The sequence below is a fragment of the Hyperoodon ampullatus genome, assembly GCF_949752795.1.
Source record: "Hyperoodon ampullatus genome assembly, chromosome: X".
Taxonomy (NCBI): Eukaryota; Metazoa; Chordata; class Mammalia; order Artiodactyla; family Ziphiidae; genus Hyperoodon; species Hyperoodon ampullatus.
Window position 1 is genome coordinate 130,509,685 of NC_136913.1, and position 24,666 is coordinate 130,534,350.

The 24,666-nt window shown below is 35.5% G+C and overlaps 1 protein-coding gene across 1 annotated transcript in view; it reads right to left on the reverse strand.

The window, feature by feature from the left end:
- GABRA3 (gamma-aminobutyric acid type A receptor subunit alpha3) overlaps window positions 1-24,666 on the reverse strand; it is a gene marked incomplete at both ends in the record, with an annotated part of 136,963 nt that overhangs the window by 30,881 nt on the left and 81,416 nt on the right. Inside the window, 2 exons of the mRNA XM_079727571.1 lie at window positions 2,624-2,767; window positions 23,395-23,477. Of these exons, the coding sequence (XP_079583697.1) occupies window positions 2,624-2,767; window positions 23,395-23,477 (227 nt within the window). The remainder of the gene's footprint in view (window positions 1-2,623; window positions 2,768-23,394; window positions 23,478-24,666) is intronic.

Genomic DNA, 24,666 nt, shown 5'->3' on the forward strand with positions numbered 1-24,666 from the left:
AACAACATGGATGGACCTTGAGGACATTATGCTAAGTGAAATAAGTCAGACAGAGCAAGACAAATATTGTATCTCACTTATATGTGGAATCCAAAACACAAAACAAAATGAACAAAAAACCAAGCTCATAGATACAAAGAATAGATTAGTGGTTGCCAGAAGCCAAGGGTAGGTGTTAGGTGAAATGGGTGAAAGGAATCAGAAGGTACAAACTTCCAGTTATAAAGTAAATAAGTCCTTGGGGTGTTATGTACAGCATGGTGACTATAGTTAAAATACTATACTGCACATTTGAAAGCTGTTGAGAGTAGATCTTAAAAGTTTTCATCACAAGAAAAAAATTCTATAACTATGTATAGTGATGGATGTTAACTAGACTTCCTGTGGTGATCATTTCACAATACATACAAATATTGAATCATAATGTTGTACACTTGAAACTAATGTCAATTATATCTGAATAAAAATATATCACTGGGCTTCCCTGGTGGCGCAGTGGTTGCGAATCTGCCTCCTAATGCAGGGGACACAGGTTCGAGCCCTGGTCTGGGAGGATCCCACATGCCGCAGAGCAACTAGGCCCGTGAGCCACAACTACTGAGCCTGCGCGTCTGGAGCCTGTGCTCCGCAACAAGAGAGGCCGCGATAGTGAGAGGCCCGCGCACCGCGATGAAGAGTGGCCCCTGCTTGCCGCAACTAGAGAAAGCTCTCGCACAGAAACGAAGACCCAACATAGCAAAAATAAATTAATTAATTAATAATAAAAATATATCACTAGCTTGTGTGTACATTTTATTTGGATCCTGTACACTTAGTGACAAGAAAACATGCTTACAATATAAAATTACATAAAAACAGCTTATAAAACAGTATCAATATTATGGTCCCATTTATATAAAAATATATTTATATTAAAAGTGAAAAGAGAACCTTCTTAAAGGTTACACACCAAAATGTATAATAATCAGTTAATGCATGAAATTCTTCTAAAAAGTTTTTTTCTAGATGGTGGAATTAAAGAATATTTTAATTTACATGTTTTGTTCCTCTGATATTTCTAATTTTTCTATCATGAACGTGTGATAAAGACTAAACAAACAGTGGTTTAACCAAATGAAATGGGGCTGCTTGAATGGCTAATGATGGGTCTCAAAAGTTGATACCAGGTGAGCAGTGCCAAGGAGGGATGGGGAAGTCAGGAGAGTGAACAGATGCTATAGCCCCAGGAATTCTCTCCCTTCAGCGGAGTGGACCTCCAGGGCCCCTGGGTTACCCTTGGTCTCTAGGGGTCTGCCTTGCTGTGCTGGGATGGACAGAGCCTTCATCAGGAGCCTGGGTACTCTTTGCCCACAGGCTGGGGTGGGAGGGAGGGGAGGGTCTGATCTCAGATGGAAGGTCGTTTGCAGCAGCAGCGGCACCCCACAGCAGGAGGTGGCTTCTGCTCAAAAATGCAAGGGTCACAGTAGGACATAAAAATACACTTTGTACATGCAGGCACTAAAGGTCCTCCTCCCTCTACCTGCTTGGGGAGAGCAGAACTGGCCAGGTGGGTACTTTCTCCTCACCCCCACAGATCAGCTGACCTTCTCCAAGAGATCATGTTCTCACAAACCTCTGGCCTTTTGAACCTCCGTATTGCAATTCTCAAGAAGAGCCTTTCCCCACACCAAGTTCCAAATCTCTAAATCCTGTTGTCCTTTAAATCCATTTCAAACGCTGCTTTTTTTTTAGGCTCCCGCCCCTGGTCCTAGGATGGAGGGAGAACAGACCACAGACATACTGTAACACTATGAGAGGGAACAGCAGTGTCCAGCTAATGAAAAAAAGGACAAGAGTACACTACTTCATTTATAATTGTGGATTCAGAGATCTTCCATGGAGACAAGTGTTGAAAGTTCCCACCCTTTCATGGCAAAAAATATTGTAAGATATGTGGGCCCCTAAGATATACTCCATTTTGTCAAATACCCTAAAGTTAGTTGGGATTCAGGGTGCATCCTTCCTCAGGCCCCTACAACTGGTCAGTTTCCAAATAGATAGGACTTAAGGCTACAGAACAAGCCTCTAAGTTCCATTTATCAATATCCAAGGAAGAGCCATTGAGAGGACCTGGCAATGTTTGCCAGACACACTTGTTTCTGAAATGGGTGATTCACTTAAGAAAATAATTCCATGGCTCATTCCTGGACTTCCTGGCTGTGTTCTGGCCTCTCCTGGGGTTATTACCTTGCCACCTCTGTATTGGCGGAGTTAAGCAAATATTTTCATGAAAACTTTAGGATCAAAGTTTAGCTCTCCCACTATCATGGCTTCCCTCTGCTGTCTCTTCTACCACAGTCCAGCCCTAATGACCCTGACCTAACTCACGAAGAGACAGCAGGGCATCATGGTTAAAAGCATGATCTTGGAAGCCAATCTGCCTGGGTTCAGATCTTGGCTCTGACATTACATAACTGTGACATGGAACAAATTACTAAACATCTGTATGCCTCAGTTTTCTTAAGATAATAGTACCTACCTCACAAGACTGTTTTGTTAACATAAGTTATTATAAGCACTTAAAACAGTGACTGGTATGTGGTACAGGTTACAAAAATGCTTGCTAAATAAAATAAATAAATACCTGTACTAGACCGGATTATTTCTGTCCCAACAACATGGCCCAGCAGGTCATATTGATTCAGTCGAGAGCCATCCTGTGCCACTTCCACAGATTTGTTCTTCCCAAGAGTCCAAGAGTAAACTACTTCGGCTGTTGTATAGGCATCTAAGGCAGAAAAAAAGTCAAGAGGAGAAGTGAAGGGAAAGGAAAATGATTATCTTTGATACTAAACTTGCATGAGATTGAAATACAACTTCCATCCCAAAAGAGTTTTAGGTATGTGGTATATCTTCAACTGAAGTACATTTATCCATGCATGTATTAAGTACTTGTTGAACAATTACTAACAGTTTATGCTGGACACACAGAAATAAACCCAAAGTGGTCTCTTGCTTCAATGACTCATAGTCTTCTGGACTGCCAAAAATTGTTAAGCTTTTCCTTCTCTTGGAGGATAGAGAGTAGGGGCAAGGGGAGGAATGGTTAAAATATTACCTAATGCAGATGTCACAAATTCAAATGCCCACAGGAGCTAGAGAAGTATCTTAAATGACCAAATCAGGCTAGTTGTAGGAAGAATAAACTGCTAGAAATGTAATAAAATTTTCTTTAATTAATTATGGGGTGAACATATGAAATAATGTAAAATATACTGGGGATATTTTAAATTAAAAATGAAAAATTACAAATTAAAAAAAGCAATAACTAATGATTACAATTTTATTTTGAAATGTATTACTACTTTAATTTTGCAAACCAGAAACCTGCCACCATTTCTTCTGCATCGGGGTGTTAATGTCAGGTCTTGTATTTGGAATTCCAATGTCGAGTACAGGATTTAGTACAGATTAATTTTAACAGGGGTGTGGCTAAGGAAATGGTGAGGGAATGAGGAGTGAGGTTATTTAGTTTTAGTCAGTATCTTAAAAGAATAGAGTTGCTTTCTTTCCAGACACAGATTAACTCTTTGCACAGTGGGTTTTATATTTGGGGTGAGCACTTTGCCCTAACTCAGATATCTAGGCTCATAATAAAGGGAAGCTGACAACCATACTGCTCACCCTCTTCATTCATTTTTGAGCTGTTTATTGTTCAAGTCATTGGGAGGTCTCCAGCTCATGGTGGCAGCTATTATGTCCATAATATGCTCTACTTAAACCGTTTACCACAAAGCAAATAATTGCTAGTCAATCTACCAAAGAACGAACATAAATTCTGTATCCCTACAAAACGTTGCAATGCTGGATATGTATTTCATAAAAGTCTGACATTAACACTTACATATATTAATTGTGATCTGCTTATGTTACATTTTTTAGGACTTTTTTCAATATATTCAAGTAAACCATTTTCTGATTTGCTTATAATGGACAACATGCCCAAAAGTTGTTCATTCACATCAAAATTCTCATTGAAATTATGAGAAAATACACATAACTATCATAAGTGACAAAAGAAAATGCCACAGGAAATCTAACTTTTAAACATAATATGCCCTGTATATGGTCTCAGTCATTTCTTCAACTCACTGACAAAAATACTTCTGGTTCAATGTATAATTTCTACTGCAATTAAAGACATTTTTATAAATCATGTGTCTATAAAATATTTTGATGCCTGTGAAGGTTTATTGCTTAATTAATGCATAACTGCTTTTCCCAGCAGCAACACTTAATGTATATATTCAAATACAAAACCTGTTGAACTTTCAGTCTGTTTAATAAAATTAAGATTTTCATTGTACATCTTTTTTAATATATAAATTATGGTTCTTATAATGGATTGCATAATGTTGATATCTGAAGTTTTATTTGTCAACAAAAGCATACTGAGTATGCATAGAAACAGTGTATAAATAGTCTTCATTTTTATTAGGAAATGGAAACTTGCCATCTTTTTTGAAATAGTCCTTTCAGTCTATCTTTTATTTATTTATTTTAAATTTTTATAGCTATGGGTACAAGAACTATGTCACTTTCCTCTTAATTCAACTAGGAGCTCTTAAATCTATCAATTAAGTGAGTTGATTAATGACAACTGACATTAGACCCTGTTTTCAGGGAGAGAGCAGAAAGTGCCCATATACAAGGGACAGCCACTACTCAGCCACAGCTGTTTGTGGCCATGTGGGGATTTGAGTCCAATGTTGTCCAATCTTCTGATTTCATAAAATAATAAACAAATCTGGAATTTTGTATGACATCTCCCAAATTTCAAATCTTGGAGGATAATTTTGAAGGTTATTAACACTGTATAGATCAAATAAATGACATCTGCAAATCACCAACTTGTAACCTCTTGTCTAGAGATTTTCCCCTATGGATGGCTGTGATCTTTTGTGATTCAGTTTTAGAAACAAAGGATCCTCTGCTGCCTATGGGGTATCTAGGGCTCCCAACTAGAATTGAGATCTTTAAACTACTATCACCAAGAAGAAAGGGATATCATCTCCTCAGGACTCTTCTCATACACTTACCTAAAACTTATACTAAGACTATTAAGTGAGGACTATCACAAGGCTATTAATAAAATGTGATTTCACAAGGTCCTTGTCCTCTCATTTTCCCCAGTGCCTTCCATCCTTAATATGTATGTTTGGGTTCTACTATTCCTAAACATATAATTACCTGTATATGTCTTCTTTTATTTTTATTTTATTATTTATTATTTTTTTTATACAGCAGGTTCTTATTAGTCGTCAATTTTACACACATCAGTGTATACATGTCAATCCCAATCGTCCAATTCATCACACTACCATCCCCACCCCCTGGCAGCTTTCACCCCATGGTGTCCATATGTTTGTTCTCTACATCTGTGTCTCAATTTCTGCCCTGCAAACTGGTTCATCTGTACCACAGTTCTAGGTTCCACATACATGCGTTAATATACAATATTTGTTTTTCTCTTTCTGACTTACTTCAGTCTGTAGGACAGTCTCTAGATCCATCCACGTCTCAACAAATGACCCAATTTTGTTCCTTTTAATGGCTCAGTAATACTCCATTGTATATATGTACCATATCTTCTTTATCCATTCATCTGTTGATGGGCATTTAGGTTACTTCCATGACCTGGCTATTGTAAATAGTGCTGCAATGAACATTGGGGTGCATGTGTCTTTTGGAATTATGGTTTTCTCTGGGTATATGCCCAGTAGTGGGATGGCTGGGTCATATGGTAGTTCTATTTTTGGTTTTTTAAGGAACCTCCATACTGTTCTCCATAGTGGCTGTATCAATTTACATCCCCACCAACAGTGCAAGAGGATTCCCTTTTCTCCACACCCTCTCCAGCATTTGTTGTTTGTAGATTTTCTGATGATGCCCATTCTAACTGATGTGAGGTGATACCTCATTGTAGTTTTGATTTGCATTTCTCTAATAATTAGTGATGTTGAGCAGCTTTTCATGTGCTTCTTGGCCATCTGTGTGTCTTCTTAGGAGAAATGTCTATTTAGGTCTTTTGCCCAATTTTGGATTGGGCTGTTTGTTTCTTTAATATTGAGCTGCAGGAGCTGTTTATATATTTTGGAGACTAATCCTTTGTCAGTTGCTTCATTTACAAATATTTTCTCCCATTCTGAGGGTTGTCTTTTCATCTTATTTATGGTTTCCTTTTCTGTGCAAAAACATGTAAGTTTCATTAGGTCCCATTTGTTTATTTTTATTTCCATTACCCTAGGAGATGGATCAAAAAAGATCTTGTGATTTATGTCAAAGAGTGTTCTTCCTATGTTTTCCTCTATGAGCTTTATAGTGTTCAGTCTTACATTTAAGTCTCTAATCCATTTTGAGTTTACTTTTGTGTATGGTGTTAGGGAGTGTTCTAATTTCATTCTTTTACATGTAGCTGTTCAGTTTTCCTAGCACAACTTATTGAAGAGACTGTCTTTTCTCCATTGTATATCCTTGCCTCCTTTGTCATAGATTAGTTGACCATAAGTGCATGGGTTTACCTCTGGGCTTTCTATCTTGTTCCATTGATCTATGTTTCTGTTTTTGTGCCATTACCATACTGTCTTGATTACTGTAGCTTTGTAGTATAGTCTGAAGTCAGGGAGTCTGATTCCTCCAGCTCCGATTTTTCCCCTCAAGACTGCTTTGGCTATTTGGCGTCTTTTGTGTCTCCATATAAATTTTAAGACATTTTCTTCTAGTTCCATAAAAAATGCCATTGGCAGTTTGATAGGGATTGCATTGAATCTGTAGATTGCTTTGGGTAGTATAGTCATTTCCACAATAATGATTCTTCCAATCCAAGAACATGGTATATCTCTCCATCTGTTGGTATCATCTTTAATTTCTTTCATCAGTGTCTTATAGTTTTCTGCATACAGGGCTTTTGTCTCCCTAGGTAGGTTTATTCCTAGGTATTTTATTCTTTTTGTTGCAATGGTAAATGGGAGTGTTTCCTTAATTTCTCTTTCAGATTTTTCATCATTAGTGTATAGGAATGCAAGAGAGTTCTGTGCATTAATTTTGTATCCTGCAACTTACCAAATTCATTGATTAGCTCTAGTAGTTTTCTGGTGGCATTTTTAGGATTCTCTATATATAGTATCATGTCATCTGCAAACAGTGACAGTTTTACTTCTTCTTTTCCAATTTGGATTCTTTTATTTCTTTTTCTTCTCTGATTGCCATGGCTAGGACTTCCAAAACTATGTTGAATAATAGTGGTGAGAGTGGACATCCTTGTCTTGTTTCTGATCTTAGAGGAAATGCTTTCAGTTTTTCACCACTGAGAATGATGTTTGCTGTGGGTTTGTCATGTATGGCCTTTATTATGTTGAGGTAGGTTCCCTCTATGCCCACTTTTGGGAGGGTTTTTATCTTAAACGGGTGTTGAATTTATTCAAAAGATTTTTCTGCATCTATTGAGATGATCATATGGCTTTTATTCTTCTATTTGTTAATATGGTGTATCACATTGATTGATTTGCATATATTGAAGAACCCTTACATCCTGGGATAAATCCCACTTGATCATGGTGTATGATCCTTTTAATGTGTTGTTGGATTCTGTTTGCTAGTATTTTGTTGAGGATTTTTGCATCTATATTCATCAGTTATATTGGTCTGTAATTTTCTTTTTTTGTAGTATCTTTGTCTGGTATTGGTATCAGGGTGATGGTGGCCTCATAGAATGAGTTTGGGAGTGCTCCTCCCTCTGCAATTTTTTGGAAGAGTTTGAGAAGGATGGGTGTTAGCTCTTCTCTCAATGTTTGATAGAATTCACCTGTGAAGCCATCTGGTCCTGGACTTTTGCTTGTTGGAAGATTTTTAATCACAGTTTCAATTTCATTACATGTGATTGGTCTGTTCATATTTTCTATTTCTTCCTCGTTCAGTCTTGGAAGGTTATACCTTTCTAAGAATTTTTCCATTTCTTCCAGGTTGTCCATTTTATTGGCATAGAGTGGCTTGTAGTAGTCCCTTAGGATGCTTTGTATTTCTGCAGTGTCTGTTGTAACTTCTCCTTTTTCATTTCTAACTCTATTCATTTGAGTCTTCTCCGTTTTTTTCTTGATGAGTCTGGCTAATGGTTTATCAATTTTGTTTATCTTCTCAAAGAACCAGCTTTTAGTTTTATTGATCTTTGCTATTGTTTTCTTTGTTTGTATTTCATTTATTTCTGTTCTGATCTTTATGATTTCTTTCCTTCTGCTAATTTTGGGTTTTGTTTGTTCTTCTTTCTCTAGTTCCTTTAGGTGTAAGGTTAGATTGTTTATTTGAGATTTTTCTTGTTTCTTGAGGTAGGCTTGTATTGCTATAAACTTCCATTTTGAATCGTCATGTTTTCATTGTCATTTGTCTCTAGGTACTTTTTGATTTCCTCTTTGAGTTCTTCAGTGATCTCTTGGTTATTTAGTAATGTATTGCTTAGCCTCCATGTGTTTTGTGTTTTTTACGTTTTTTTCCCTGTACTTCATTTCTAATCTCCTAGTGTTGTGGTCAGAAAAGATGCTTGATATGATTTCAATTTTCTTAAATTTACTGAGGCTTGATTTGTGACCCAAGATGTGATCTATCCTGGAGAATGTTCCATGCACACTTGAGAAGAAAGTGTAATCTGCTGTTTTTAGATGGAATGTCCTATAAATATCAATTAAATCTATTGGGTCTATTGTGTCATTTAAAGCTTCTCTTTATTTATTTTCATTTTGGATGATCTGTCCATTGGTGTAAGTGAGGTGTTAAAGTCCTCCACTATTATTTTGTTACTGTTGATTTCCTCTTTTACAGCTGTTAGCAGTTGCCTTATATATTGTGGTGCTCCTATGTTGGGTACATATATATTTATACTTGTTATATCTTCTTCTTGGATTGATCTCTTGATCATTATGTAGTGGCCTTCCTTGTCTCTTGTAACATTCTTTATTTTAAAGTCTATTTTATCTGATATGAGTATTGCAACTCCAGCTGTCTTTTGATTTCCATTTGCATGGAATATCTTTTTCCATCCCCTCACTTTCAGTCTGTATGTGTCCGTAGGTCTGAAGTGGCTCTCTTGTAGACAGCATATATATGGGTCGTGGTTTTGTTTCCATTCAGCAAGCCTGTGTCTTTTCGTTGGAGCATTTAATCCATTCACATTTAAGGTAATTATCAATATGTATATTCCTATGACCATTTTCTTAATTTTAGGGGGTTTGTCTTCGTAGGTCCTTTTCTTCTCTTATGTTTCCCACTTAGAGACATTCCTTTAGCATTTGTTGTAGAGCTGGTTTGGTGGTGCTGAACTCTCTCAGCTTTTGCTTGTCTGTAAAGCGTTTGATTTCTCCATTGAATCTGAATGAGATCCTTGCTGGCTAGAGTAATCTTGGTTGTAGTTTCTTCCCTTTCATCACTTCAAGTATATCATGCCACTCCCTTCTGGTTTGTAGAGTTTCTGTTGAGAAATCAGCTGTTAACCTTATTTGAGTTCCCTTGTATGTTATTTGTCATTTTTCCCTGGCTGCTTTCAATAATTTTTATTTTTGCCAGTTTGATTACTATGTGCCTCGGCGTGTTTCTCCTTGGGTTTATCCTGTATGGGACTCGCTCCATTTCCTGGACTTGGGTGGCTATTTCCTTTCCCATGTTAGGGAAGTTTTAGAATATAATCTCTTCAAATATTTTCTCAGGTCCTTTCTCTCTCTCTTCTCCTTCTGGGACCCCTATAATGCAAATGTTGTTATGTTTAATGTTGTCCCAGAGGTCTCTTAAGCTGTCTTCATTTCTTTTCATTCTTTTTTGTTTATTCTGTTCTGCAGCAGTGAATTCCACCATTCTGTCTTCCAGGTCACTTATCTGTTTTTCTGCCTCAGTTATTCTGCTATTGATTCCTTCTAGTGTAGTTTTCATTTCAGTTATTGTATTGTTCATCTCTATTTGTTTGTTCTTTAATTCTTCTAGGTCTTTGTTAAACATTTCTTGCATCTTCTCGATCTTTTCCTCCATTCTTTTTCCGAGGTCCTGGATCATCTTCACTATCATTATTCTGAATTCTTTTTGTGGAAGGTTGCTTATATCCACTTCATTTAGTTGTTTTTCTGGGGTTTTATCTTATTCCTTCATCTGGTAGATAGCCCTCTGCCTTTTCATCTTGTCTATCTTTCTGTGAATGTAGTTTTTGTTCCACAGGCTGCAGGACTGTAGTTCTTCTTGTTTTTGTATATGTCTTCTTATCTTTGCCATTCAAATGGTTGTAACTCCCTATGGTTAAAGGACAAAGCAGTGTTCTGCCCAATATACCCAAGAGTTTGACAATGGAAATTAGAATAGTTCTGTTCTGGGAAGGGGTAGGTGATGGAAGATATTATCCACCCCCAAGAAAGAAAAGGAATTTCTTGCTGAATCTCTTAACTTAAACTGAGTACCTTGAGCATACAATCCTGAATATTAGCCCTAAAAATCCTAGCATCTTGTAGTACAGATTTGACAATAAATTGTGCAGCTACCAGTTCCTTAGAAACTTCACTGGGCTTAGAGTGCCAACTTGTTTTATGCAAAAAGCAATGGTTTCATTTCTTTGACAAAAATCAAAAGGAGGAAAAAATATTTTCTTCTCATTTGTTGGAGGTCAAATCAGGAAAGGCAAAAACTACTAAAGGAAGAGAAGGAAGAGGGAGAAATATATTCAAAAAACAAATTGAAAACTACTTGATTGTCTGCTCACAGCCTGACCCCATATTTGTAAAAAAGGTTAATAAGGCACAGTGAGCACCACCAGTATGCCCACAATCTATTGATGGAGACAGACATTGCACAATAGTTATAGCACAAGCCTAAACATTAGATGTATGCACACTAATGAAACAAAACAAGTGTTAAGTGAAACCAGAAGGAGGCCCTATTGATTCTGCTTAGAGTGTAGTGTTAGAGAATGATTCATAAACTGGGTGATACTCAGAGGTGAGGTCACATTTAGTAGGTGATAGAAGGACTTCCCTAGCCAAAGAACAACACAGCAAAGGCAAAAATCCATATGAGAGCATGGAGTGTTAAGGGAATTAATGATATCCCTGGACTTACAGGCTAAAAGGAAGCTGAGGTTATATTATAAAATATCTTAATTGCCCACACCAAGAAATAAGGGTTTTATGGCCTTAAATGACACATTAGACCAGTTGGACTTAATAAATATTTAAAGGACATTGTGTCCAAAAACATCCGAATATACATTCTTTTCTGTGCACATGGAAGTTCTCCAGGATAGATCACATTCTGGCCACAAAGCAAGTCTCAATAAATTTAAGAAGATAGGTTTTATATCAAGCATCTTTTTTGACCACAAAATATGAAACTAGAAATCAATTATAGGAAGAAAAATGGAGAAAACACAAACATGTAGATGCTAAACATCATGCTATTAAAAAACCAATGGGCTAACGAAAAAAATCAGAGGGGAAATCAGAAAATACCTTGAAACAAATGAAATGAAAGCACAACATTCAAAAAGCTATGGGATGCAGCAAATGCAGTTCTAAGAGGGAAGTTTATGGCAATAGAAGCTTATGTCAGGAAACAAGAAAAATCTCAAATAAACAACCTAACCTACCATCTAAAGGAATTAGAAAAAGAAGAACAAAGAAAGTCCAGAGTCAGCAGAAGGAAGGAAATTATAAAGATCACGGGGGAAAAAAATGAAGTAGAGATCAAAAAAAAAAAAAAAAACCCACAACAATAGAAAGGATCAATGAAAACAAGAGCTGGGTTTTTGAAAAGATAAATAAAATTGACAAGACTTTAAGCTATGCTTATTAAGAAAAAAAAAGAGAGAGGATGCAAATAAACAAAATAAGAAATGAAAGAGGAGAAATTACAATGAATATTACAGAGATACAAAAAATCATAAGAGAATACTATGAATATATGCCAACAAATTGGACAACCTAGAAGAAATGGATAAATTCCTAGAAACATACACTCTTCCACAATGGAGTCAGAAAGAACTAGATTTGAACAGACTGATCATTAGTAGTGAAATTGAATTAGTAATCAAAAAACTCCCAAAAAACAAAAGTCCAGGACTAGACAGAGGAATTCTACTAAGTATACAAAGAAGAATTAATACCTATCCTTCTCAAACTATTCCAGAACATTGAAGAGGAGGGAACATCCCCAAATTCATTCTATGAGGCCACTATTACCATGATGCCCAACCAAAGACAATACAAGAAAAGAAAATTACAGGCCAATATCTCTGATGAATATAGATGCACAAATCCTCAAGAAAATACTAGCAAACCAAATCCAACAATATATAAAAACAATTATATACCATGATCAAGTGGAAATTATTCTGGGATGCAATAATGGTTCAATATCCACAAATCAATCAGCATGGTATACCACATTAACAAAAGGAAAGACAAAAACCACATGATCATCTCAATAGATGCAGAAAAAGCATTTTACAAAATTCAGCATCCATTTATAATAAAAACTCTCCAAATAGTAGGCACAGAGGGAACAGATCTCAAAATAATAAAGGCCAACTATGACAACCCCACAGCTAACATTGTGTTTTCAATGGTGAAATGCTGAAAGCTTTTCCTCTAAAATCAGGAACAAGACAAGGATGCCCACTCTTGCCATTTCTGTTTAACATAGTATTGGAAGTTCTAGCCACAGCAATCAAACAAGAAAAAAAAAAGGCATCCATAATAGAAGGAAAGAGGTAAAACAGTCACTCTTTGCAGATGACATGACACTATACATAGAAAATGCTAAAGTCTCCACCAAAAAACTATTAGAACTAATAAATTAATTCAGTAAAGTTGTAGGCTTCAAGATTAATATACAGAAATCTGTTGCTGTTCTATACACTAATAATAAACTATCAGAAAAAGGAAACAAGAAAACGATTCCATTTACAATTGTAAAGGAAGGAATAAAATAAGAAGGGATAAATTTAACCAAGGAAGCAAAGGACCTATAATCTGAAAACTGTAAGTCACTGATGAAGGAAATGGAAGATGACACAAACAAATGGAAAGATATCCCATGTTTACAGATTGGAAGAATTAAAATAATTAAATTGTTTAATATTGTTAAAATGTCCATACTACTCAAAGCAATCCACAGATTTAATACAATCCCTATCAAAATATCCATGACATTTTTCACAGAACTAGCACAAATAATCCTAAAATTTGTATGGGAGCGCAAAAGACCCCCAAAAGCCAAAGCAATCTTGAGAAAAAAGAACAAAGCTTGAAGTCATGATCCCTGGCTTCAGACTGTATTACAAAGCTACAGTAATCAAAACAGTATGATACTGGCACAAAAACAGAAATATAGATCAATAGAACAGGATAGAAAGCCCAGAAATAAACCCACGTACTGAAGCCCAATTAAACTATGACAAAGGAGGCAAGAATACATAATGGAGAAAAGACAGCCTCTTCAATAAATGTTGCTGGGAAAACAGCTACCTACATGTCAAAGAATGAAATTCGAACACTCCCTCATACCATATACAAAAATAAACTCAAAATGGATTAAAGACCTAAATGTAAGACCGGAAACCATAAAATTCCTAGAAGAAAACATAGGCAGAGCACTCTTTGACATAAGTGTTAGCAGTATATTTTTGGATTGTCCCTTTAAGCAAAGGAAACAAAAGGATAAGTAAAAAAAATGGGACCTAACTAAACTTAAAAGCTTTTGTGTAGCAAAGGAAACCATCAACAAAACAAAAAGACAACCTACTGAATGGGAGAAAATATTTGCAAATGATACACCCAATAAGGGGTTAATATCCAAAATATATAAACAGTTCATATAACTCAATATCAAAAACAACCCAAAAAACTTTATTAAAAAAGAGGGAGAAGACCTGAGTAGACATTTTCCCAAAGACATACAGATGGCCAACAGTCACATGAAAAGATGCTCAATATTCCTAACCATCATGGAAATGCAAATCAAAACCACAATGAGATATCACCTCACATGTATTATAATGGCTGTCATCAAAAAGGCCACAAATAACAAACTTGGCAAGGATATGGAGAAAAGGGAAACCTAGTACACTAGTACAATGTTAGTGGGAATGTAAGTTGGTGCAGCCACTGTGGAAAACAGTATGGAGGTTATTCGAAAACCTAAAAATAGAACTACCATATGATCCAGGAATTCTACTCCTGGGTATATATATGCAGAAAATGAAAATATTAATTTGCAAAGATTATCTGCACCCCAAGGTTCAAATCAGCATTATTTGCAATAGCCAAGATATGGAAGCAAGCTAAGTGTCCATCAACAGGTGAATGGATAAAGACAATATATTGTGTGTGTTTGTGTGTGTGTGTGTGGAGGGGTAAAATGGGATGTTACTCAACTATAAAAAAGAATGAAATTTTGATATTTTCAACAGCAACATGGATGGACTTGAAGGGTATTACGCTCAGTGAAATAAGTCAGATAAGGAAAGACATATACTGTATGTTATCACTTATATACAGAATCTAAAAATTACAACAAACTAATTAATATAAGAAAACAGAAACAGACTCCCAGATATAGATAACAAACTAGTTCTTACCAGTGGGAAGGGGACTTGGGGGAGGGCAAGATAGGGGTAGGCGATTAAGAGACACAAACTATATTATGTATAAAATAAGTAAAATACAGGGATATACTGTACAGCACAAGGAATATAGCCAATAATTTATAATAACTTTAAATGAAGTATAATGTATTAAAATATTGAATCACTATGTTGTACACCTGAAACTAATATAATATTTTAAATTAACTATACTTAAATTTTTAAAAATGAAATAAGGGTTTTAGTCCATAGGCTATAAGTTCTTGTGGACATGCCTGAAATAGAGAGATGATATGGCCAGACGTATAATTTGGAAAGATTGCTCAACCTGCAGTATGGATGCCTGGTTAGAAAGAGTGAAACTAAAGCCAAGACAGAAGTTAAAAAGCCATCACAATGTTTGGTGTGAATGACATTTAGGACACAATATAGAGTATTAGACAGTGGGATGAATTAAGTGGAATAGGGAGGAGATCTCAGTGGCAGAATATAACTGGTGGCTTTTCATGATGGTTAAGAAAGAAAAGGAGGAAGTCTAGGAAGGATTCTAGATGACACAGAGTTTGTAACTTTTGCAAGTACTTGGCTAATGATGGAATTCATTCACCCACTGGGGAACAGAACTCTTCCCCTTTAGGCCTTCTCTTTCTTCTCTCCTTCCTCCCTGAACTTTGGGCTCCTGTGAGCCCTCAAATTCCCTCACATAGAGTCCTACCCCTTCTCCTCAGTTTCATTTTTTTTCATGGAGGAGCAGGGGTAGAGTGGCTTGGGAAATGGATACTGCAGAAAAGATATCTATCAGACAATCAGAACTACAGCATTCCCAGAATGGCCCCCTCAACATATATTGTATTGGCTATGATGGCACTAGCATCTCTTTGCCTTTAGTTGCTTTGCCAAATGCCTCCTTCTGTTACTCGAGCCTTGGTATGTGCCAGCCCCAGGAATATGGGAAGTAAAAAATCAATCCTGCCATGATAACACCAATGAGAAGGCATTCCCTTTGAACTCATACTGTCAGAGAATGATTGCTAGCTTGCTTGATTGATTAAGTCAGTCACTCATTCAACAAATACTAAGACATTATATTAGATAGTTAATGTACAGAGATCATAAGACATTTGAGGTCCCATCCTTTCATTGAGCTTATAGTCTAGTGGAAAAAGACAGAAAATATATAAGTAAATAAATAAAGCTAATATCATACAGTGATAAGTGCTATAAAAAATAAAACAGAGTTTATGAAGTGGGGAGGGGTTTCGTTAGATACTGTGATCACAGAAAACCCCTTTGAGGGGGTGGTTTTAAGCAGGAAAATGGAAAATAAGCAAAAGCCAGAGCTTGCTGGAGAATATTTCAGGCCACAAACAAACAAACAACCACAAAAAACAGAAAGTGCAAAGTCTTCTAAGTGGGAAGTCTTCTAAGTGGGAAACATCTTGCAGTTCTAGGAACTGGCAGAAGGCTGATGTAAAGGGCAAAGAGATACGAGATGAGGTTGAAGAGATAAACAACAACCTGAATACAGGATCTAAGCCAAGGCAGGGAACACAAAAGAAGGTTTTAGAGAAACAAAAATAATCAGTTTGGTTTGGGCATATTCAGTAAAAATACAAGAGTTCTGATGAACATAACAACTACAGCCTAAGGATGGCATACATATAAAACAAAATGGAAACAAACACTGTATACGTTTATAACTAATTCAAATACTTAGTCAGGATTTTAAAATATCCAAAGTTACAGGGTAAGTTATAGGCACTAGTTACTGACAAGTCAGGACAAATTTGGATTTCTGGCATGAATTATATGTGTTTATGCATTTATCGAAATGATCAAGTGGTTTTTGTCCTTTATTCTACTGATATGGTGTATTACATTGACTGATTCTTGGATGTTAAGCCAACTTTATATTCCTGGGATATATTCCACTTAAAGATAGTGGATAATCCATTTATAACTTTTTAAAATTTGGTTTGCTACTATTTTGTTGAAGATCTTTGTGTTTATATTCATAAAGAATATTTGTCTTTGCTTTTCTTTTCTTGTGATCTTTGGTTTTGGTAGCATAGTGATACTGACCTGACTGAATGTCACCTCCTCTTCTGTATTTTACAAGACTTTGTGAAGACTTAATATTCATTCTTCTTTAACTGTCTGGTAAAATCAATGATGAAACCATCTGGACCTGGGTTTTTCCTTGTGGGAAGTTATAAAATTACTAATTAAGTCTCCTGTTATAGGTCCAATAAAAATTTCTATTTTTTTCCTCAGTCAGTTTCAGTAGATTGTGTGTTACTAGTAATTTTTCCATTTCATCTAGGCTATATAATTTGTTGACCTATAATTGGCAGCTCATAGTTTTCCTGTATAATCCTATTCATTTCTGTAAAGTCAGTAGTATGTCCCCTCTTTCATGATTTTAGTAATATGATTATTCTCTTGTTTTGTGTGTGTGTGTGTGTGTTTTGTGTTCCCCACACCCCTTGATCAGTCTAGCTAAAGGTTCATCAATTTTACTGATCTTTTCAAAGAACCAACTTTTAGATTATTTAATTTTCTTTAATGTTTTTCTATTTTCTATTTAATTTCACTCTAATATTTATTATTTTCTTCCTTCTGCTTCTTTTGGGTTTAGTTCACTCTTCTCTTTCTAGTTTCTTAAGGTGGAAGGTCAGGTTCTTCTTTTTAATACAGGCTTTACAGTTATAAATTTCCCTCTGAACACTGCTTTAGGCTGTTTTTACATTGTGCATAATTTTCACCAATTTCAAAATATTTTCTAATTTCCCTTGTGATTTCTTCGAGCCACTGTTTATTTAGTAGTGTGTTATTTAATTTCAACATATTTGTGAATTTCCCAAATTCCCTTCTGTTATTGATTTCTAATTTCATTCAATTGAGGTTAGATAACACACTTTGTATGGTTCCAATACTTTTAAACTGATTGCATCTTGTTTTATGGCCTAACATATAGTCTACCACAAAAAATGTTCCATGTGCACTTGAGAATAATGTGTGTTCTGATATTGTTTGGTAGAGCACAATATAAATGTTTACTAGATCTAGTTGGTTTGTAGTGTATTCAAGTCTTCTATTTCTATGTTGATGTTCTGTCTAGTTGTTCTATTGGAAGTGGAATATTAAAATATTCAGTTTTTATTGCTGAATTGTCTATTTCTCCTTTCAATTCTTGTCAGTTTTGCTCCATGTATTTTGGGGTTCTATGATTAGGTGCATATATCTTTATAATTGTTATATATTCCTGATGGATTGACCATTTTGTCATTATAAAATCTTCCAGGCTTCTACAGAGTGGGGGTAAAGAGGATGGGAACAGAGTTCTCTGGCCTTACTGAGAATCAGCCATTTTTCTTGACTAACAATCCTCAGATTTTTGTGAGCCTTTGGTTAGTTTGGAGAGAAAGTTTATTTTGCCAATTTTTGAAAATGTTCTTGTTGCTTTTATGGAAGAGTGGATTTTCAGAAGTTCTCACTTCACCACTCCAGAATTGTTTCCTTATTAGAGATTTTAAGGTTAACTTTAACTGCCCACTTAAGAATTTAAACCACTCTCTCCTTCTTAATGTACTTTATTTGGTTTCCTGGACAATATGTTCCCTGAAGTTTCCTCATGCTTCAGCTATCCTATCCTTCACATCTACTGAGTTATTCTCTTCTCTTTAGCCTCTAAATGTTGTAGATGACTTCTCCAGCTTTATGGCTTAAGTATCATCTATATGGATGAAACCTGAATTAAATCTCTAGTCCAGATATCTTTTCTGAACCCCAGACTTACATTCCATATAATCAGCACCCAGAAGCACTAGTTGTGTCCCTTATCAAGCATGACCCCCATCAGGTGTAACCATTATCCTGACTATCGTTTCTATGTGTAAATTCCTTCCTGGCATTTGTTGGGAAATTTACATATTTTTTCTGAATTTCAAATACTGAGAAAAATAGTTGAGAAATCAGCAAAATGGAAAATGTATTATAATTCTACTATAAGAATTAAAGCTTAACAATAGACACAGAAACATTACTGGCTTAAAGAAATCTACTAATGTCAAGTGAAAAGCAGGAACAGGAAATGCTGGCACACTGAGTCAAAAGTATTGAAATTCTAAATATCAACACAGGAGTACATGTTGATTGGATCAGTTGATTTTGCTTATTATAAGTGTATCTTTGTAGCCCTGTATGCTGCTAATAGCAAGTCATTCTTGCAAATTATATATTAAGTCTATATGCATAGTATATATTTTGATATATGAGTGTCCTTTCAAGATATAACAAGCTTGAGAAGCAAAATAAACCCTTAAACTGGCAATTTTGACATTTGATTTTGTATAGTTCTGTTACCTTGCTAAGAGAGCCAAATGTTTTAATTCAAATACTACCCAATAAGATTTGCTGGTGTTTTCCAGTGTTTGAGTATCTTCTATAGTAATGTTACTGGCATTTGCTAATACTTCTAAACTTGTTATTTCTTATTTTAAAAAGTTGTATATCCATAATAATGAGCAAAGAGCATGAAAGTCTGAAGTGTTTTATGAATAACATTTAATTTATGAAATTCTTGGGAATTCCAACTCTTATTCCTGATTTCCATAGTTTAATATGATAGAAATTTGGAAATACTACCAATAGCAATGATGGATGAAATATTAAAGACTTCTAACACCACATATTAGTTTTGCCTATTTTTATATATGACATAAATGGAATCATACACTATATACATAGATGTGTCTGGCTTTCACTCAGCATTAAACCTGTGACCTCATCCAGACTGAGTTGTTGAGTATAATATGCTTGTCATTCTTGTATAGTATTCCATTGTATGAATATGTCACAGATATTTTTATTGAAGTATAGTTGATTTACAATGTTGTGTTAATTTCTTTGTCACAGATTTTTAATCCATTTTGATGGACATTAGGGTAGTATCAAGTCTACTAAAATTAGCTCTGCTATGAACATTCATTATATGCCTTTGGTAGACATAAGTACTGATATATGTTTGGAAATATACTCAGGACTAGAGATGTTAGGCTATATGATACATGTATGTCCAGCACTAGTAGATACCACCAAATAACTTCCCAAAAGCTTTGTACAAATTTACATTCCTATCAGCAATGCACTTTAGTTATTCTAGTGGGTGTGGAGTAATATTCTCTGGACTGTAATTTGCATTTCCCTGCTGACTAATGTAATTGATCACTTTATGTGGGTGCTTGGAAAACCCTGTTTTATAAGGTGACTGTTCAACACTTGGGCCTTTTTTTTCTATTGAGGTTTCTGACTACTACTTATAGACTTGTAAGGGATATCAATAATTATGGATTTGAGTAATTTGTCATGTGCATGCAACGCAAATATTTTCTCCCACTCTATGGCTTGCCTTTTCACCATTATCTTTTGAAAAAGAGAATTTCTCAATTTTTAACATATTCCAAGTCATCCTCTTTTACCTTTGTGGTTAGTGCTATTCTATGTCCTGTTTAAGTAATTTATATCTCTTCTAATATCATAAACGTATTCTCTTACGTTTTCTTCTAAAAGCTTTATTGTTTAACCTTTCACCTTTTCACATTTAGATTTGTAACCCATCTGGAATTAATTTTTGTGTATGAGAGATAAAGCCCCCCCACCTCTGTGTGTGTGTGTGTGTGTGTGTGTGTGTGTGTACTTTCTGTTATGCCCCATTAGTCTATTTTTCTATCTTTGCAACAATAATACATATTGTTTAAAGTATACCAAAGCTTTAACACTTTGAAATAAGTCTTCTTATCTGGTATTGGATTTGATTTGATTGTAAACTCTGATTGTAAACTCTCCAGCTTTGTCTTTTTCAAGATTGTCTTAGCTATTTTTAGCACTTTTATATTTCTATTTAAACTTTAGATTCAGTGTTGTTTTCTTTGTATTTATCCTGCTTGGTGTTTACCAATTTCTTGAATCTTTGGATTGATAACTTTCGTCAGTTTTAAGAATGACTGGCCTTTAGCCACTTAATGATTGCTTTTGCTCATTTCTCTTCCTGTTTTTCTTCTACAAAATTACACATGACAATATATTTTACTGTGTCCCACATATTTATTTACTCTTTTCTGTATTTTTGTCTCTCTGTACTTCAGTTTTGCCATTTTCTATCTAACTATTTTTAAGATCTCTAATCCTGTCTTCTACTTATTAAATCCACCATTTGAATTCTGAATTTTTGATATTGTACTTTTCCATAACTAATTTCTAATTTATTCTCCTTTATAGATTCCAATTTTCTGTTGAAATTCCCTATCTTTTATCTATTTTATTCATCTTTTCCATTTTTTCTTGAACATATTAACCATAGTTTTTAAAAGTCCTTATCCACAACTTGATATCTGAATCACCTGTAGGTCTGTTTTCATATTCTGGTTTTGGTTTTGGATCTTGGTTTTAGATCACATGATCCTGCCTATTGGTATGCCTAATGATTTTTTATTGAATTCCAGACATTGTGTAATAAAAATATAGAGTTTTCAGATGATGTTGACTTCCACCAGAGAGACTTCATTCTTTCATTTGTTAGGCAGATAGTGTGGGATAATTATCACCTTAATCCCATAAGGCACTGAGCTGTGTTATGGTTTTGGTTAAACTTAGTCTGTCTCTGATATTCTCTTATATTTAGGACATAACTTCTCCAGGGTTTTAAATGGATAGCCTAGCATGTCATCTTTTTTATAGCATTGGGAGACTGTAGGAAAGCCAGCTCTACTTTCCAAAGGTTTTCATATTAGTTATTATACTTTGTGCAAATTCAAAATTCAGCAATTGTATTGAGAGGGGTATCAGTCAAGAGGCTGAGATCTCTTAGATCTCTACTTTTATCACTTTAGTGTTGTGTGACCATCAGAATTATTACTTAAAAAAAATATCATCCAGCAGCAGCCCTATGCCCAAGGCCAAACTTGAATTCCAAGTTGCAATCCATGGCCAGAAATGGCAAGTACCACCAAGAATGAAGAAGTTACAAGTCACAGATTCATCTGTGAGAGGTTCTACCCTTTCTCCAGAATTTTAGTCTCTTCAATCCTTATTGCTCAACAGTTCTGGGTCTCCTAATTGTTCATGAGGGGAGCATTGTTTATCCACAAACAACTCTATCCTACCCAGAATGGAAGTAATACTCATCTAATTTGATAGTAAATCCATTAGGACAGAAATCTACAAGTCACCCTTGAGTTCTCTCTTTTTCTAATATTCCACAACTAATTCGTTGGAGGATCCTCTGGGATTGTCCTTCACAATATATCCAGAATCAAATTACTTCTTACCACTTATGCCACTATCACTCTTACCTGAGCCATTATCATCTCTAATCTGAAATACTGCAATAACCTCTTAACTGGACTCCCTGCTTCTATCTTTCTCATACTTATATTTTTAACAGAGTATCCATAATGATTCTTTAAAAACCATAAATCAGATAACATAATTATTTTCTTCAAAATATTCCAATCACTCCCCATTTTCCCTCAGAATAAAATTCAAAGCCTTTTAGTGTTCTTCAATACTTAGATGACATGATCCCCTCTTTGATCTCATATCTGATATACTTTTCTGACTCCCTGGCTGTTCCCTCTAACTAGAGTATTATTTCCTCAAATATCTGCCTTGTTAAACCTTTTACCTCCTCAAAATTTCTGCCCAAATATCACTTTTTCAAAGAGGCCTATGCTGATTACTCTATTTTAAATTTCAATGGCAATGCTCATCTTCCACCTAGATATGACTGACCCCACCTTATTCTGTAGTACTTTTATGTCTTCTCATGGTGCTTCTCATTTTACAACATACTTTATACTTTACTTTTTCATCTAGTGTTTGTTTTCTCTTTTGCCATCACTCTGTCCTCTACAGTGTAAGCTCCATATGGGCAGGTCTTTGTTTTATTCATGGATACATTCCAAGCTCCTAGAATAGAGCCTGGCCCATGGGAGACAATCTGTAAATATTTGACAATGATTGAAAAAGTATGTCACACACAATTATTTGGGTCTTTTCAAATGCACTTTCTACTTCAAAATACAGAGATAAATCTAATTTAGAGATGATCAACACAGACCTTGATATATTGCTCTGATGACTCCCAAATGAAACTCACTCTGAAATTCTTAGTCAGAAACTCACTCTAATTCTATTCAATTTTGATTTTTCTAATTCATTTGAAAATAGGCTATGTATCTATTCATTTCTCTGCCAGATTTACAGCTACTGGCAAAGGCAGTACTCTCTAAAAATGAGGAAATTTCTAGAATCTCTTCCCGTCTACCATTTACTGTAGGGAATTAGATAGAACTATAGTATATGAGGATGCAGGTAGACTAGGCATTTCAAAAATACAAACACATTCTGTTTGAGGGATCTTGCCTTTAGGAAGCTACTATTGTACTTTATATTAGTTCTATCTTGGTTTGTCTTCTGGATAATTTAGGAAACAGATGTTAATGTTTCAATATAATGAAAGACAAATTAGTCTAAAATGGTGAAATGAGGTTTCCTGTCTAGAAGGAAAACTGTTAAAGGTTAAACCTCCTCCTGATCAGTTAGTACTACTCCACCCCACTCCCCTTCCTCACTCACATACCAGCCTGAATTAAAGGTCTCAGCTTTTGAAACTACTAAGGGACAGAGTAGGAAATATTCTGTTTCTTTTGGAAAAAGATCAGGCAAACAGAAAGTGAGAAAATACATACAGCTGCCAAACTTCAGTGGGCAGGCATGCACATCCATAGGAAAATCTTCCAAATGCATGGGACACTCGGCATGAATGGTTAACCTAAAAGGAAGAACAGCAGAACATGACATCAAGCTAAAATGAATGGTATTAAACATGGAGCTGAGTTCTCGTTCACCAGCAATGGAGTGCTGCTAAGAATAATGGGATTTTATTTGTTTAGGCTCACTGTGATCCAAGACTTTATGAACACAAGGGATGGATTAAATGAACTAGATAGCATCTCAAAGTAGCATTCAATATTAGATTTTTAGATCACATATAAATCCCACCTTACCACCTTTAGGAAAACACATATCATTTGTGTACCCTAACTGAGCTCCCTTAGCTACTTCACTACCTCAGAAGTCTGGAAACACCAGGTACTGACTCATTCACTCCTGAGAGCAGTTTAATTATTTCTGAAATAATTCTCCTCAGCAGGCTATCATGTGAGTTAAACAATTTAGAGACTGCACCGGAGAGGAGAAATGTATAGAAAGAATATCTTTCTTTTTATATTTATTTATTTGGTTGCGCCAGATCTTAGTTGCAGTAGGCGGGCTCCTTAGTTTCAGTTCGTGGGCTCCTTACTTGTGGCATGTGAACTCTTAGTTGCAGTATGCATGTGGGATCTAGTTCCCTGACCAGGGATCGAACCCGGGCCCCCTGCATTGGGAGCGTGGAGTCTTAACCACTGCACCACGAGAGAAGTCCCTAGAAAGAATATCTTTAACCTGATAATAAACAAGCATAAAAGATGGCTCTGCTGCTTACAGCAACTGCTATAGCTTTGTTTAAGAAGATGGTTCTTCAAGAATACATACACACACTTGTACATGTACACACACACACACAGTAGCTGGCCAGAAAAAAATTACAAAGTTTATGGAGGGCATCAAAAACCTCAGAGGTCAAGTCTGAAGAGCTCATGTTCTCTTAATAGGGACAACATGTTGGAGAGACTGTTCATGGATCCCTCAGTGGAAATCTGGATAGGGTACAACTTGCCATGCCCACATACTCATTCTTCTGCATCAGTCTGTCTAAATAATCTATTCCAAAGTTTCCCCTCTGTTTTCCTGCAGATATTTTTGAGCCAACTTTCTTTGGCCTAGAAAGTAGCCTGCTATGTGTAAATGGGACTCACACAGCAAAAATTCTGAATTATTTGACACTTAACTCTGATGAGCTATTTCTAGCTAACCTGTATACCTCCTGGTTATATTGGATTCAATCTCTGCTATCCTCT